At 37.5% G+C, this 17,350-nt stretch overlaps 1 protein-coding gene across 14 annotated transcripts in view; it reads right to left on the bottom strand.

Moving 5' to 3' along the window:
- Positions 1–17,350, bottom strand: part of LOC136848008 (protein GOLM2-like) — a 147,509-nt gene that overhangs the window by 57,560 nt on the left and 72,599 nt on the right. For all 14 annotated transcript variants that reach the window (XM_067120033.1, XM_067120020.1, XM_067120031.1 and 11 more), the window contains one exon: positions 7,987–8,086. In XM_067120033.1, coding sequence (XP_066976134.1) covers positions 7,987–8,086 — 100 coding nt within the window. The remainder of the gene's footprint in view (positions 1–7,986; positions 8,087–17,350) is intronic.

The following is a 17,350-nucleotide window of genomic DNA, read 5'->3' on the forward strand; positions in this document are numbered from 1 at the left end:
TGTGAAGCGAGGTCTTGATTAAAGACTGGGAAGAGATGTCGGCAAAGGGGCTTAACAGCAATTCTGGGCTTCTGTGACGGAGAAACTGACTTAGAAGTAAAGCTGGAACAGCACAAGGCCCTCTCTTCTGCGAGGCCCGCATAAAAGTGGGAAGCCAGTTCCTCTGAGCCATCCTGACGGCCTTGTCCATGCAGTTCAACACGCTGACAGCTCCCCCAGGCTGATCAAGTCGTGACTTCAAGCTTGACATCCAAAGCTCCCAAACAATTGTGTCCAAGAAATTGAAGACCTCCATGGTATGGAATAGTCCCTTCAAATGATGTCCGCCTCCTACATAGTCCCGATACCTGGCTGCAGACAGAAGGATAGATCTCAGTGCGCCACGACTGTTGGCGAAATCTCCTGGGACGACATGAGTCCTTGAGCCACGCCTCTCCGGTTCAGATCACATACCTGCCTTGCCGCTAAGCTTGACGGAGGCAGGGCAAAAGTAGTCTTGCCTTTGGGTCTTCCTTTCCTCCATCCAGGTGTTGACCTTCTTAGCTGCCTTCTTCAGAGCAAGAGTTGAAGTCATTTTAACAAACCCCGGGCGCCTCTCGCCTTGGACGGTTAACCGCGAAGGAGGAGAGAGAGGAGTCGTAGGTTTGAACTTGTCACCAAACAAGTCCTTAAGAAGACCGCCAACATCTATAGCGGTAGACAAAGAAGCAGGAGGTTGTTCAAGATCTGCAGGCCCGATCACTCAGAACCTTCTCTCTTCAATGGGAGAAACCAGAGAGTCTTCCAAGACCTTGGAAGAACGATGGCCTTGCGGCCCAACACGCAGGAGGGATCTTCTCTTCCCCGCAGTCTTTGATTGCTCTGGAGCGTCACAGCGAGCAACCAAAGAGGCGTCCTGACGAGCCCTGACGAGTGTCCATCCTAGCTGCCCAGCTGAGTGCCCAGCGAGTGTCCTGCACGGCACCAGAGAGGAGCGCCCTGGACGAGCAGCTACTGAGCGCCCAGAGATAGCTGTTGCGATGCCACGCTGCCGATCTAACGCCACGATGGCGCATGCGAAGCAGCGATGAGAACAACAGGGCGATGAAGCGTGTGACGGAGACGACGCAAAAAGGTGCAGGAGAGGGGAATTTCTGGACCTCTTGGATAGCAGCTCAGTCCCGCGAGATTGACGCGCCGCTTCCTCTGCAAGGAGAGTAATAACTGACGGCATATCCAAAGAGACTTTTCTGGAGGAGAGGTTCTCGGGGAAGAGCTGATCCTGTGAGAAGATCGAGGGGCTTAGGACGCTCTTCCTCCTCACGGAAGCTAAACAGTTTCTCTCCCTGGAGCGACTGGGGCGCTCAAAAACGTCCTCCTCTGAAGACGTCCTGGTCCTCTTCTGTGGCGGAAAGGCCGAAACACCTCATGACAGAAAATAATGTCTGGAGAAAGGAGACGTAGCGCCCCTCTGGCTTCAGCGGCTGAGAGTCCTTCCGAGAGCTCCACCCCTTGCGCGGGGAGGACGCCTCGGAGGACGAGAAGCAGTCCTTAAGGATACGTGCATGCGCACGATCCTTGGCAGCCTGGGAAGAGACAACAGGTCCTGCCAAAGGGACGCCAGATCGGTGGGAAGCCCCCGTAACCCTCTCTTACTTGCCACTCTGCCCTCCCCGAGTCCTGGGAGTCCGGCAGAGGTCCAGGCTCAGGAAGCCGCGAGGTCGCATCTGACACCCCTCCACAACACCAGACTACCACACTCTACCACTAGTTTATCACACTTTGATCTGAGCACGATGGTGTTCATAATCAGGGCCATACCCGCAGACACAACCTCAGGGCCCAAATGCAAAACCAGGATAGGGGTGAAACTATACTCACAATAGCTGTCAGGAGAGGAATTAGTACCTTGACTCTGCATAGTCACTCCTGGAGGAGGACCCTGATCCTGTCACACTCCAACTTGCGAACATAGGAATCACAAAAACCTTCCAGCTTGCATCCGGCTAAAAGTTCCATACTCCTTGCAGCGATCATCAATCAGCAAACAGCCCCATGACTCTCACACAAACAGAGAGGAGGGCTCATCGGCTGCAGCCTCACCCATAACTATCACACAACATAATGCAAAGCTAGCAGAACTAGATCCAGACATTACAAAGAGCAATCAAGAGCAAAATCAAAACAGTCCGCGTGTTGAACCACAGTCCAAAGTCAAAACCAAGTCAAAGAGAATACTGGCGTGGAAACAACGAAGTTAATTTAAATTCAAAGACGGAGGTACTGAAACAGATGTTGACAGTACCGCCATAGAGAAATCTGAAGAGAAATGGGAATGGTTCCCACGCCACTTCCCAGCGCGGGAATGGTACTAACCACCTGGCCACACTGTGTGTGCCGTGAGTTTTTGAAATTCTGTCGGATTCGGAGAATACAGCTATATATATATCTGACAGGTAAGTCTCATGAACAAAATGAAAATTGAATGTTCATTCAGTTATAACGCAAGGGCAAGCATAAAACCAGTTTGCAAACACATTGTATATGAAAAATTATCCTTAGCAAGCGCACTTATCAAACAACAGTGCGCACACAGATAAAAATGAGCATAAAAAATAAGACGGATATTGAAAAAGATGAGATGATTGTGGAAAAAGAAAGAAAATCCTTGGAAAGCACATATGAATTCTTTCACATATTTTATGCATATCTGTGCATTATAAATTTAACTTGAACTTTATGAATGTGGAATAGCTGAGGAATCATGTTTGGGTCCAGACATGTAAAGTAGGGTTTCTCATTCTTGAAAGGTATGACTTGGTGTGACTGGGATTCAATTCAGCATCAGGAGTGAGGCATATATGATTAGTCGGGATGGTAGTATTTTAAATGTACAGATGAACAGAGACTTATGATAAATTAAAATATATTTGAATAAAAATTGTTCTTGTTTTGAATTTTGCTGTTACACAGATATTTGCCAGCCATTACTTGCTCACTATTACCAAACATCTACTCTTTACAATATTTCAGATTCTCTTCCTTTACTTCAGCTACCTAATCACTTGAGCTTACAGCCTTCTGGCCCTGTATTACTTTTTTGCCTTCCTACTATTCTGTTGAAAGTAACTGCAGTTCTGTATTACAAAAAAAGAAAAAGTTCTTCTGGAGCTTCTGTACTGGTTCTGGCCAATTGACACAAATCTGAATAAGATAGTTCCATTTACTTTTATATATCTTATATGATGACAATAAGCCAACGGACACATTTGTAATGAAGATGCCTAAAATTAGATCAATTTCAAGTTTGATCATTTCTGCATATAGTATTAATTCTTTAATATTTAACTTAAAATTTTTATTGTCATATAACTAAACTTTTGTGTATATACAAATATTTGCCAGCTTTGATGAGATTAATATCATAGGGTTTGTAGGAAGCTCGGTATCCAGCTAATCTTTTCTAGTTTTAAGTTATCAGAATCTTTTTTGCAACATATACATTTTGACTCTGCAGACAATGTACTTCTTTAAAAGCCCAAACTGGAAAATCCAGCATAGCACAATCAATTAATAAAAACAAAGATAGTTCTTGGAAAAGCACATATCAGATTTTGCATTACTCTTAAAATGCACCCAACCGTGATTTAGTAACCACAATAAACTCATTAACTTTTGATGTCGAACTACAGCTCACTTTCTGTTCTTTCCAAAGTTCTCCAAAGCAAAAACTTATCTAAGCCACTTTACAAGTATGTGGAATCCAAAGAATTGCTGGTTGATAGTCAATGTGCATATAGTGAAGCAGTTAGGCATCTGCATTTTTCTAGATCTGACACACTATTTGGTAAGAGAGAACCTGATAGGGTTTCAGAGCAGAGTAATTCAAATAGAATTTAGTGCTGCTTTCCATTTAGTAAATCAGGAGTTGGTGGATATGTTTTAGGATTATCAAGATTTCTCACAGGTAAGGTGTAACGAGTTGTCTCTTCTATCTGGAGTTCCAAAAGGTAGTGTTTTCGCTCAGCTGCTATTTTTAATGTAAATAGTGATACACACAAAAACAAGATTATCCAGTATGCCAATGATGCAACACTTGTGTAGTCAAGTCTCCACTTATGTGATGTGAATCTGCCCTAGCCTCAATCATGAAACAGCTAGATTAGTAACAATGTAGCTGTGTGCAGGCTGACTCAAGGAAATGGAAAACTATTGATTAGCAGGTTCCTACTGATTTTTCCACCCCATCCTCCCTTCAGGTGGATGGGACTGGTAAATGAGTTTGAATCTTTAATCATTTGGTGTAACTTTTTGACGCATATCTACTGGAGGGTGCAAATCTAATGAAAGTGTTAGCAAATGCTGCATGGAAGTTAGGTATTGTACATGCTTCATATATTTATAACATGATAAAATCATAAGTATGATTTTTGTCCCTTATCCTGCCTTCACTAGAATCCTGTTCTCTGTGTGGATGTCTGTCTTCTGCCAGAGATTTATCTCTTTTAGACAGTCATTCGTGGTGGTAGGTTTCTGTTTCCTAACATTAGCAGTATTGACTTGGAGCATCCTCGGAGAGTCCCTGTTTGTCAATTTTTCATAAATTGTATTTTAACAGAGACTTTTCACATCACAACTGATCCCTGATCCTCTTTTACTGCTAAAAACAACCAGATTTGCTGAACAGCAGTTCTGCTGCCAGTGTCCAGAAAATGTGCCTTGATGATGAATCTCTCGGTTCCGGAGGTCCTTACTTCCTCACACCGTTGGACTTGTGGGCAGTTTTCCTGATGTTGTGCAATTGGAACCTCAAAAGTTCAAGCAAAGATGAAATGCATTACTACCCTAAAGCAATTCTCCTTGTATTTTATAATTTACTTACATTTTTATCTATTTATTTACTTATTCTTTCTAACAACTGATCTCTTCTTTCTGGATTTCCTATTACCTTCTGTTACTTCTTTCAAATGAACACCACATTCTTCGCAGTATGAATAAGCCAATGGCTCTGCAGGTTTGTTCCAAATGATAGGGTTCATCTTCTGAATAATAATAATAATAATAATAATAATAATAATAATAATAATAATAATAATAATAATAATAATAATATAATTTCTGGCAGCAGACCTCTTTAAACAGGTTCTATTGAATATTATTGCTGCTTCAGGTTACCTGTATGGGAATGTCAAGACATTGCTGCTGGCAATCCTCCGCCCGATCATCAGCCAAACACCTGCCCCGAATTTGCGCCGCCAAACGACTAAATCATATCTTGACCCCCTACGTCCCGGGCAGTTATAGCCTGAAGTCCTCTGTGTGGAATTCCTCAAGTGATCCGAGACCCCGGCGCAGGGACCATCGCCTCTGGACGTAGAGAACTATTCACCAACGCGCCTGTGGATGAACCATCCATGATTCCAACAAAGTCTATAGAGCCATACGATCTCTGAATATCCAGAAGGTTCCCTGAAGGCTCTGCTGGAGATCTGCACGAAGATGGCGCTTCACTACGCATTAGAGGGCACACGTACAGACAGAAGGATGGCGCATGGGGCTCCTCCATAAGGCCCTTTCTTGCAAATTTTACATGGGCACCGAAGAACGTGTTCGACAGAATCCAGCGCCGAAGAAATATGCCCGATATATCACGACGCTCGCTCAAGCAGACAACGAGAGGAGGCTAGCTCTTCTCGCCTGACCTCTCCAATATCGTAGTGTGTGTTGAACTACACTGTCGAAGCTCAGACAGACAACCGCCCCCTCTTCCTCTTTCGACACATTGCGGGTCACAAAGACGAAAGGAACCTGAAGACATCAGTCTACACAAAATCCACCAATTTGGGACTTTGCTTGAATGGGGATAGCGAAAAGCCCTGCTAGGTTTAAGAACACATAGTCAGGACCTCTGCACAGCGCCCTCCCACTGCTCCACCTGGCAGGACACCAATAAGGAATTTGAACGTGCTGGCACAAATGTTGGTGAACAATGGTTTCACCAACAAACTCATCAACAAAGAAATTAACTGGCCTGGAAAATGGTACAACGGTGAGAACACACAACCTGACCCCCAAGATGACATAAAGATCTATTATAAGGTCTGATGCATCCCCAAGACTGCGGAGGGACGAACCGCATGAAGAAAATCGCCATGGAAAAACGCCACCCTAACGAAGACAGTAAGAGAATAAATCTTATAATTTATTATAAGAACCGCTGCACCGTGATCTGGTGATGAAAATAACCCCTTCCGCCAGCAAGAGAACCTCAAGCAGAAGAGCGTGGTCTACCAATTCCATGTCCTGTCCGAGGATGCCCCGGCGCTTAGCTGGGAAATGACCACGATGCGCCTGTCAAAAGGACTGCCACGCCCAGGAGGGTGCCACGCGAACCACGCCCTAATTTCACAATATTTCCATCTCCCCGCGACAGACTATACAAAATATAAGTATAATCGGGAGAGCCGCCGACTGACGCCTGCGCTGCTAGAGGCGCCCTCATTGCCGAGAAAACCAACAATGAATACCGACGCAGGAGCAGTATCGCTCTCCTACCTACCGAATTTAAGAAGAATAATGCAGAACACCCACCAAATCCAACGAATACCTGAAAACGACAACCCTGAGAATGAGATGCCCCTGATGAGCGAGGCGCCTCTTCGGTGACAATCCTCGATCACGACAGAAAGAGTAGATGATGACATCATTCATCCGCAGCCCAATAGCAGCCAAACTAACGATGATGTCAGCCGCATGACATCACGCAACGGCAGGCCATCGAACGCTTGAATGAATGACATTCCCAGGTTGCGAAGATCTGTTGTGATCGAAGCCACGCAGAAATTTGGCTTGAAGTTCGCTGACTGCAACCAATCAGAATTGGCCATCCATGACCCCGCTCATTCGTATAAATTCAGAAGGACCTATGCAATCTGCCAGTCCTCTAATAGCTCTCGCTGAGAATGACAGAAGAGTCTGGTCGAACGCTGCCGCAACAACTGTATAGAACCAACTGTATAGAATATATAAAGAAGCAGAATCAGATTTTGACTTTCCCCATGAAATGACAGATATAGGCGAGCTGTTAGCACGCACCTCCACTGAAGAGAAGTCCGCAATAAGGAAAATAGAAAAAGTCTTCTACAAAATAAATGCAGCTGAAGCAGCAATAATATTCAATAATAATAATAATAATAATAATAATAATAATAATAACAATAACGTCATCACATTTTTTGGATAAGGTTATCACAACAGGTCTTGAATGTCGCGGAATTAGATGAGTGAAGTCTCTACCCCATGGTGAAATTCACACTACAGTAAACGCCGCCGCATTTGGCGCTTCTCAAGATCTCAGACTCAATGCATTCTCCTGTGGAATGACCCACCATTATTCGCAGAAAATTCGCCCCATTCGTGGTATTTTTCACTAAGAAATATTCACTATTTACTGTATTTTCATGACTACATGCACTTTTTGTGATAAAACTATTAAAATACTCAGGTATAAGCATTTTTAGAGGGTTTTTCTGTGTTTAAACCATCAAAATAGGCAGTTCTAAGTGTTTTTAGAGGGGGTTTTGAGTATTCGTGGATTTTAGCTATTCGCAGGGGTTGCGGTACACATCCCCCTTGAATACGGGGGCTTTACTGTATACAGAATGAAGTTTAATATCAACCCCATGGTAGTGTGTTTCACACCCTCACTCTAAAACCGTAGATGTGATGATGCAAATCTATCCAAAAGTGAGTGAGGAACCATAAATTTGGATTATGTTGTGGTTGTTAATGTATGTATATCGTATATTTGATCAAATTAATCAATCATTTCTATATACTGACAAAATATCATACTTTGTACTCTTATTGTAAATGCATTGTTCCAAATTTGTTCTAAGTAAAACATCTATTAGCTAACAACTTGAAAACACCTTATCTCTACTCTCAAGATACAAGTCAACTAGTTGGAAATGCACGAAGAATATCTACTTGGAGAACCTGCCTTACCTTTGTGTTCAATACCTGGAATATTCATCATCCCCGGTTCTATTTTTGGCTTTGCAATTGCCATCTTCTCTCTTCTTGCGGCTGCAGCCTCATCTTGAGCCTTAAAGAATAAAAAAAAAAATCATTCTACTTTCCATCATAGCAGAAAAGGACAATTATAAACTGTGTAACTTTATTCATACACAAATATATATAAATAAATATATATCTCATATATTGAGGATTTTATATATATATATATATATATATATATATATATATATATATATATATATATATATATATATATATATATATATATATACAGGCAGTCCCCGGTTTACGATTTAATTCAAGCATTTAATGCCCGAGGTTACGACGTTTTTCAAATATATTCATCATGAAATTATTTCTGCTTGACGACGCATGTTCCGTGGGTTACGACGCCGCCATACGCCATCCGGACGGAAGAAATATGGCCCAAAATGGCAGAATAATCATAACTTGGAAGGTTTTTTTATGTAAAACTCAATAATAATGCAGTTTACATCGTTTTCAATGCACCCAGCATTGCAAAGTAAGGTTTTCTTATGATTTTTGACGATTGACGCATGTTCCGCCACGACGATTTTCGGGTTACGACGCGCAAGAACGAACCCCGCCGTGAAACCGGGACCATTGTATATATATATATATATATAATATATACATAGTTATAATATATATATATATATATATATATATAATATATACATATATAATATATATATATATATATATATATATATATATATATATATATAAGTATATATATATATATATATATATATATATATATATATATATATATATATATATATATATATATATATATATATATATATAGGTGTTGACTTTCATCACTAATCCGGCATCGTTGGGACCTGGGGGGTGCCAGATTAGCCATTTATTAGGCTAGAATACACGAAACCCAGTAACTAAGCACCTCATCTTAGAATTAAAATATCCCATAAATCAGCACAAGTTGGTTAATAAAGAAAAGACAATTATCAAATACAGGTAGTGCTCGAGTTACGATAATTCGACTTACAATATTTTGAGTTTACGATGGGGTTAGCAATTATCACCGAATACTAAAATATTTAGAAATATTTTTATTTCACGCAGGGCACAGGCAGCTTATATGATCTATTCATGCAGGAGCTGACTTTCCCATCCTGATCTCATCCAGATGTTGTGAGGCTAGTAGGTAATGCATTTTGCCAGAAATGCAGCTAAAAGCATGAACAATGAATAACAAATCGATGAGTGATAACGAGTTTGATAACACCATTTCAGGCGTGATTTCTCTCTCTCTCTCCTTCTTCAACCATCGCAGGTGTTACACAATTACTGTAGTTATGTTACAAATGACGTAAGTACTGTACAATATGATTGATATATTTTTGCACTATTCCCCTTTATTCGCTGGAGAAAAGATCGGCGGGAAATATACTGCTACAGTAGCTTTAAGCTGCAAGTTGTAGCTGAAGCTGAGAAAACAATGTTCAAGCTGCTAATGACTATAAATTATCGTGCATTGGCAACATGGATGAAACTCGACCGTAAATAAAACTGGAGAGAACGTATTTTAATCAGAAACTACTGGGCATGAAAGAATACACTTACTCATTGTTTTCACGCTGATAAAAGATAAATACGAAGCTTGTATTATGATGAAATCAAGAGAAAATAAAGCAACTGGAATCTTGATTTATTTTATTACAAACATGCCCCCAAAACAGCCAGCTGCGATTCCCGCAAACGTCATATAATAATGAAAAAATAGCTAAATTAATTTCACATAGAGACATATTTAAGTTATATTTCGACTTAAAAACACTTCGTATAACGAAAAATATCCTTGTCCCAAATAAATAAAGTATTCATATTCATTTACACTAACTAGAAGCAAGAAAAGCACTTTGAACTTAGTTAAATGCGGCGAAATAAACACCGTGATGTTGATTCCCATAACAAAACATTGATCGCAATTTATAATACAAAAGCAATATGAGAATATACGCAATTGGAAGCAATGTAGTAAAGCATAACTTTTGAAAAGATCCATGAAAAAGATGCACATTCGTTATGTTGATGTTTGTATAATACTGTTAATATGTGAATAGAGTTCAGTATAATGTAGGCTAGGCTACCAGTTTGTTGGATGCAGCACACTGTGCCACCAATCAAAGCGTCAAGAGAAGTTAGAGCAGCTAATTCGGGAAATTTGAAATTAGTGCAGAAACATTAGAAATTACTCTAGCCGAAATTTGTGCCGGATTGATTGTCTCGACTACTGGATTGTCGGATTAGTGATGGTTAACCTGTATATATATATATATATATATATATATATATATATATATATATATATATATATATATATATATATATATATATATATAGCATATATATATATACATATATATACATATATATATATATATATATAGTTATATATATATATATATATATATATATATATATATATATATTATATACACACACACAGTTGGCCCCAGCTATTCGTGGACTCACAATTCATAGACTCACCTATCGCAGATTTTTCTGTAGAGCCTATCTATAAATTATTCACAGGATGGTACTTCAAGTATACATTTGGTTTTTGAACTTTCAAGATAGGCAGTTAGATATAAGTGTTTTTGGAGGGGGTTTTAAGTATTCGTGGGTGGTTGTGGTACGTATCCCCCTCCGATAACCGGGGACTGCCTGTATATATATAATACATATATAATACATATATATATATATATATAAATATATATATATATATATATATATATATATATATATATATATATATATATATGCTATGTTTGTTGAGTGAATTTCATTTTGGGCAGATTGTACTAGGCTACGTTTTCAATTAAGATTAACAAACTTATGGCTTACATAACAATTCACAACCTTCTCTTATAATTAACAACCACTTACTGTTGAATGACCACAACTTACCAAAGAACTGACATAAACAACTGAATCGGGAAACATTAGTTTTGCAATTTTGATGGATTTTAGTTTAACATATAATATAATAGTTTAAATTTGTATACCTGTTTTACATTAATTTTAAGTATGAAAATAAAAACATTAATTTCCAATAACAATCCAATTCTTTTACCAACTAAAAAATTATTCTCCTCATTGTTTTGGTAGTAAGCCTCATTCAGCCTAGCCTACTTAAATGCCTATGGGGATGGTCAGATTTTCTAAATTACTATGATGATACATGATAATAATACAGTCAAAATGCATTCAGTATGCAAAATATCAGTTTATTTACCATTATGGTTATCTTAAATACAGCTGTAATAGCCTATTTGACTTATGCAAATAGACATAGTAACAACCAAGCCAGGCCAATAGTTTGCACACATTTTGTATCTCGTGTACGGTAATACAATATGGTAACAACTGATAAGACAGTTGCTGTATAAAAATACAATAGTGGTGATAAAACCATGGTAGACTGTGGGTAAACACAAGCACACTACCTACCTACCAAACTGTGTCATTTATGAGACACAGAAAAAGAAGGGGTTGCTTTTTCTTTAAAGTGTACTTACACGGTAAAGTTTGTTACATACAAGGGGAAAAGGTAGATAATTGCCTTTTGCATACAGTTATCAATTTAAAGTTTGATGGTTGTTGTATGTATACATACTGAGTATTTATGGTTATGTGGTATTAACATGGTATGGGAGTAAGAGTACGGAGCTGCCATTTTATACCAGTAGAGATTTTTACTTATATTTATCTGGTTTTTCCTTTACCTGTGTGTGGCATATATATATATATATATATATATATATATATATATATATATATATATATATATATATAGTTAAATATATAGCATATATATATATATATATATATATATATATATATATATATATATATATATATATATATATATATATATCTAGTTTTTCCTTTATCTGTGAATATATATATATATATATATATTATATATATATATATAATATATATATATATATATATATATATATATATATATATATATATATATATATATATATATATATATATATATATATATATATTTCATGTGATGTTGTCTTGTAATACGATATCCTCCTATACTTTGACATATTTACTTTTTTTTCATGTTTTTTGTGTAATGATAATGATTGTTGAAGTATCATATTTAGTTTGGCATCAGATCTCAAAAGAACTAATGATTGAATAACTTAATAGCGTAATTTAGAATTGTTATAGTTGAGCCAAACAAAAGGGCGCTATGAGAGACTGGAATGTATCGGTGAAATCTAAAGAGTCTGAGCCCATTTTACCTGGAGAGCGCAAGGTTTAGAGAAGTCCTTGAAACTGAAGATGCATTATGATCTGGGGCGTGGGAGGGTTCCACTGGGTCATAACCCGGATATTTTCCGTTCTTTTTCCAGGTGGTATCAGAAAAAAATAGGAACCTTGGAAGAATTATGATCCCAGGTCAATCAGAGCCACACAGGGAATGCTTTAATAGATTATGAGTGTTTTCTTCCTTCAAAAATACATTTACCCTTAAGACCCACATGTCTTCTATAGGATTGTTTCTCCCTCTTCATAAAAGATAGAAAGAGCATATATATATATATATATATATATATATATATATATATATATATATATATATATATATATATATATATATATATATATATATATATATATATATATATATATATATATATATATATATATAAACTGCCCATTGACTCTCGGTATTGGAATACCTTAAAGATGAATTGCATAAACTTTATTTTCAATGAGGAATATTTTTAAACAAACGTTGATATAGCAATGGAAACCCACTTTCGCTGTTCTTTCCAAATTTATATATGGAATTTTCAAAATCTCTGTACATCTCCAAGATTTTCCATTTTCCTGTAACATGGTACTGTTATATTAATATTTCAGCCATCATACCAAAGATTTGATCTAAATAACATATTGGCTCCAATCCTCGAGGGAACCTTAATTGTCAATGTAGTTTATTTATATGAAAAGACAACATTGTAACTTGACATGTGGTTACAGATTTATCAAACCCTCTCAGACAAGAACAAGATTAATTTTTTTTTTGCCTGACGCCGCTAAATCAGTTAATCCGCAGGTAATAAGCCGGTCAGATTGCTCGCTCGTATCCTCACTGAGCAGTCTTTAAGGTCTGATGTCCGAAATTTTTAATGTTGATACGATGCATTGGATGGAAACCTCTCACGCGCCACTTTCGTTTGGCTCGACTATAATACAATTTTAATAGTAACGTAGTTTAGAATGAATAATATCTTTCTTGGTAAAAGCGTAGTATATGAACACGTGTTTGTCCAGCAAAGACTTGTTTTGGGTCGTGACGACAGGTTTGACAACAAATGCCGCCGATTTGTCTCATACTGCTCAAACGCAGTGATTTCATGTTACATGCATTGTTCGAGTCACGCACGCCACTTTTCAAACATTTTGCTGATGACGAACTTTCTAGAAGCTCCATTGTATCTCACACCCAAAATGCTTTCAATGACGCCACCTCCTGCTTCTAGAACTTTTGTATCTCACACCAAAATGCTTAATGACATCATGTAATTGTTTCAATGTTACTGGAATTCTAAATTCTGTTTCATTCTGATTTCTGAGACCAGTTCATTTGGTTCCCTCTCTCTCTCTCGTTCTTAGAAAGAGATTACTTTTAACGTAGTGTTTTGTGGTCTCGTATTAGCTGAATTTAGTAGTGTTATTTAGTTTGTAACGGCGCCTGGTAGAAAAGTGTGTATTGTGGTAACGCAGCTGCAGCAAGTGATTTACAGAGATTTTCACAAGTTTGTGCAAGGTAACGTGAATTTTACTTATTAATACCATGGTATGATGTTAGGAAATTTTGACCGAGTGAAATCAGTATTGATAAATCTTATGTGTATTGTGTTTTTCTATTTACAATCTTTTTTATATTTTCACATTTTTATGTTTGTGATGTAACATTTATTTGATTTAGCATTTTAAATATTTCTTGGTAATTTAACATTGCATACTTAATTTAATATTTCATTTTCTAAGATTTTCTTTATAAATCTTGAGTAATTCTTGATAGTGTAAATTTTGCTTGATTAATTTAAATTCCTGATAAAGTTTTTGTGAATTTGTTTTGTTTCATAATTTAATTTAAGAATTAATTAAGTGTTGTGTTATTTTCAAGTAAAAAATAATTTTTCAGATTGTGAATTCTAATTAATTGTGAATTCTAATTATAAACTTTGAATTTAAAAATATATTTTTGTATTTAACATTTTTAGAAAAACAGTCTTTCATTTATTGATCACCAGTGAATAGGATTGATTGTGTGCGCATAAGCAAAGTGATAAGCATGTTGTTCTTTTTAGTTTTGCTTTTTAAGTGAATGTAAAGACCAGGAACAGTTAAGAGTTTTTTTTTTGATGGAGTGATGCCCTTCTACTCTTGAATATTTCTAGTTTAATTTTTGATACCTCACACATATTCTGATTGACTTAGTTTGATTTTTCAAGTAATAAATAAGTTTTTTCTTAAGGGATCACTGTTACCTTTAGAGTACTCAGTCGTAATAATTAATGTTATGAGAGTTCAGGTATCTGACTGAAGTGAGGTATATTTTTGAATTTTGAGATTAGTTGTGTAATAACCAGGTACTTGATACGCATTGTGACAATATATATATGATATATATAATAAAGGCAGTCCCCGGTTATCAGTGGCCTCGGTTATCGGCGATCCAGTTTTACGGTGCTTGTTTAGCGACGATGATAACCCGATTTTCGACACCGATTCCCGGTCATTGGCGCTGATGACCGAGGATCAGCGCTATCAACGCTGATTTTCGGTTGTCGGCGATTTTTGGTTATCGTCACGCTGTATGGAACGGAACCCCTCCAATAACTGGGGACTGCCTGTATATACATATACATATATATATAATAATCTTGATTGTTTGGATTAATAGTGCCATAGCTGTGCCAGATAAGGGCAAAATCCAGATAAATATACGTGCAAAAATCTCTACTGGTATACAATGGCAACTCCTACTCTTACTCCCTACCAGGTTAATACTATAACCATAAATATTAATATATATATATATATATATATATATATATATATATATATATGACTATTTATCACATCACCGTGATTCATATACAATCAGAAAGCTACAAACGTCCTTTAATATCCAATTCACTCTACCTCGGAAATAATATATTTTCATATATGTTACCGAAGGGGAATTTTTTTAAGTTGATAATAAGTCCACCGCCCCGTGGATCTAACCAGCGCACGGACGCAGGAATCAGGACTACAGTGACGCACTAGCTAAATCAAGCCACATATAGAATATAGCATAGAGATATATATATATATATATATATATATATATATATATATATATATATATATATATATATATATATATATATATATACATCATCCTAAGCTCTCTTCATTGGGTGAGTTATAGAGCTGTGACTGAATCATTATGGCTGGAGTTCGATTCCTCGGGCTGGCTGATGAAGAGTTAGAGGAATCTATTTCTGGTGATAGAAATTCATTTCTCGCTATAATGTGGTTCGGATTCCACAATAAGCTGTAGAAGACATGAAAATATCAGGAGAATCATGGAAAGGGTTAAAGAAGCAGGTTCTTCTTCCTCATGTTCTTCTGTTATTTGCAAAAATTTTTACTAGCAGAATAGGCAACTGAAGCAAAATTTGAACTCACAGGTGCCAAAGGGGAGCATTCTGAACACAATTTTAACTTGTAACCCAGTTTGTTCGTATTCTGAAAAGTAAATTGTAGTGTCTATCTATATATATATATATATACTGTATATATATATATATATATATATATAGGTATAGTATATATATATATATATATATATATATATATATATATATATATATATATATATATATATATATATATAATTATATTTTTACGTTTTTCCTATGCATTTAGTTTGAAATATTCCTCTGTGAGACAGGTAGCAACAATTTAAGGTAATTTAGCCTTGTGATTCTGACTTCGGGGGTCCAGGAAAACAAAAAAGTGGAAAATAAAGGGGGAATTTCACATGAGCATAAGGCTCTTCCACTAAAGGGAGATATTACGTAAACACGTGGGCAAACTTGAAGGAGTGTATTTACATAAATGACATTAGTACGGGAAAGAGGAATGCAAGTAGATTATTGATCCTGGAGGGGATGCCTACAGGATGAATGAAACTGGGGGATTCCCGACACAGTCCAAGAAGCTTCCACGGTATAGGGTCCCTCTGAAATGAGAGATATGCACATTATACGCCAGTAATGAAAATAGACAAAAGAATAATGAATTCGAAGCTGCACTGAGGGTGCCAAGGGGCTTCGATGAATTAATGATAGCTTAGCACTGCCAACACTCGAGGAGCACGGACATTTGACAAGAGATTCGGTGATTACTGGCATCTCAAATTAAGTAAATGTTACGAGACAAAAGCGTGACTGAATGGAGGTCTTCCAGAGCACTTTACCTTAAGGCAGATTTGGTTCCAGCGCAGAAAGCGGTCCGTGGATGACTTGTGATTTCCGAGGGCGAGTTCTTCCACGTGTTAGGGTACGGGGGCTTCACGTAAAAGGGCAATGCGTGGGAATTTCACGAAGGGCCAGGCAATGGCATGTGGGCATCAGGCAGGTCAACGGTGGAGCGAACACGTGGCTCGCGGTCGAAGGGCACGAGGAGAAAGTACTTTGAAAAGGGCCACGTGTTAGCTAAGGGCACTGCCAGGGGCATGGCTTGGTCTCACTCATCCAATCCAGCGCATTACGGGGAGAGCGAACCTCGGTTTGGTTTCTGCTTTTATCTCCTTCCTATGGGGCAGGGGGCACGCTCCAATAACATAGGAGTTAAGTCATGTTCAGCTGATGCCCGCAGGGGTTTTGCCTGTAAGAAGACGCACCAGACAGATTTACTTCTTGCCTCGAAGGAATTACCTACTTGAAGGAGGCCTTCAACTGCTTTAATCTTCTTGTAATTCTGACCGCAAGTAAAATATTTGAAACATCGATCACACAGTAAAAATGAAAACAACAAAAAAGGAAAAAGGGGAAGCACTTGCTACTTAGTTCTTGCTAATTATGATACCTCCCATACAAGATGATGTACACACCTTTCTTCGTGTTTACATCAAGACACAAGAATGAGCTGCAAATGCTTTACTGCTACTCTACACCCTGCTTTGCAATGAACTTTACTACTAAGGATTTATGAAAACTGTGACATTACTTTAATACAA

Source organism: Macrobrachium rosenbergii, chromosome 18 (genome assembly GCF_040412425.1).
Source record: "Macrobrachium rosenbergii isolate ZJJX-2024 chromosome 18, ASM4041242v1, whole genome shotgun sequence".
NCBI lineage: Eukaryota > Metazoa > Arthropoda > Malacostraca > Decapoda > Palaemonidae > Macrobrachium > Macrobrachium rosenbergii.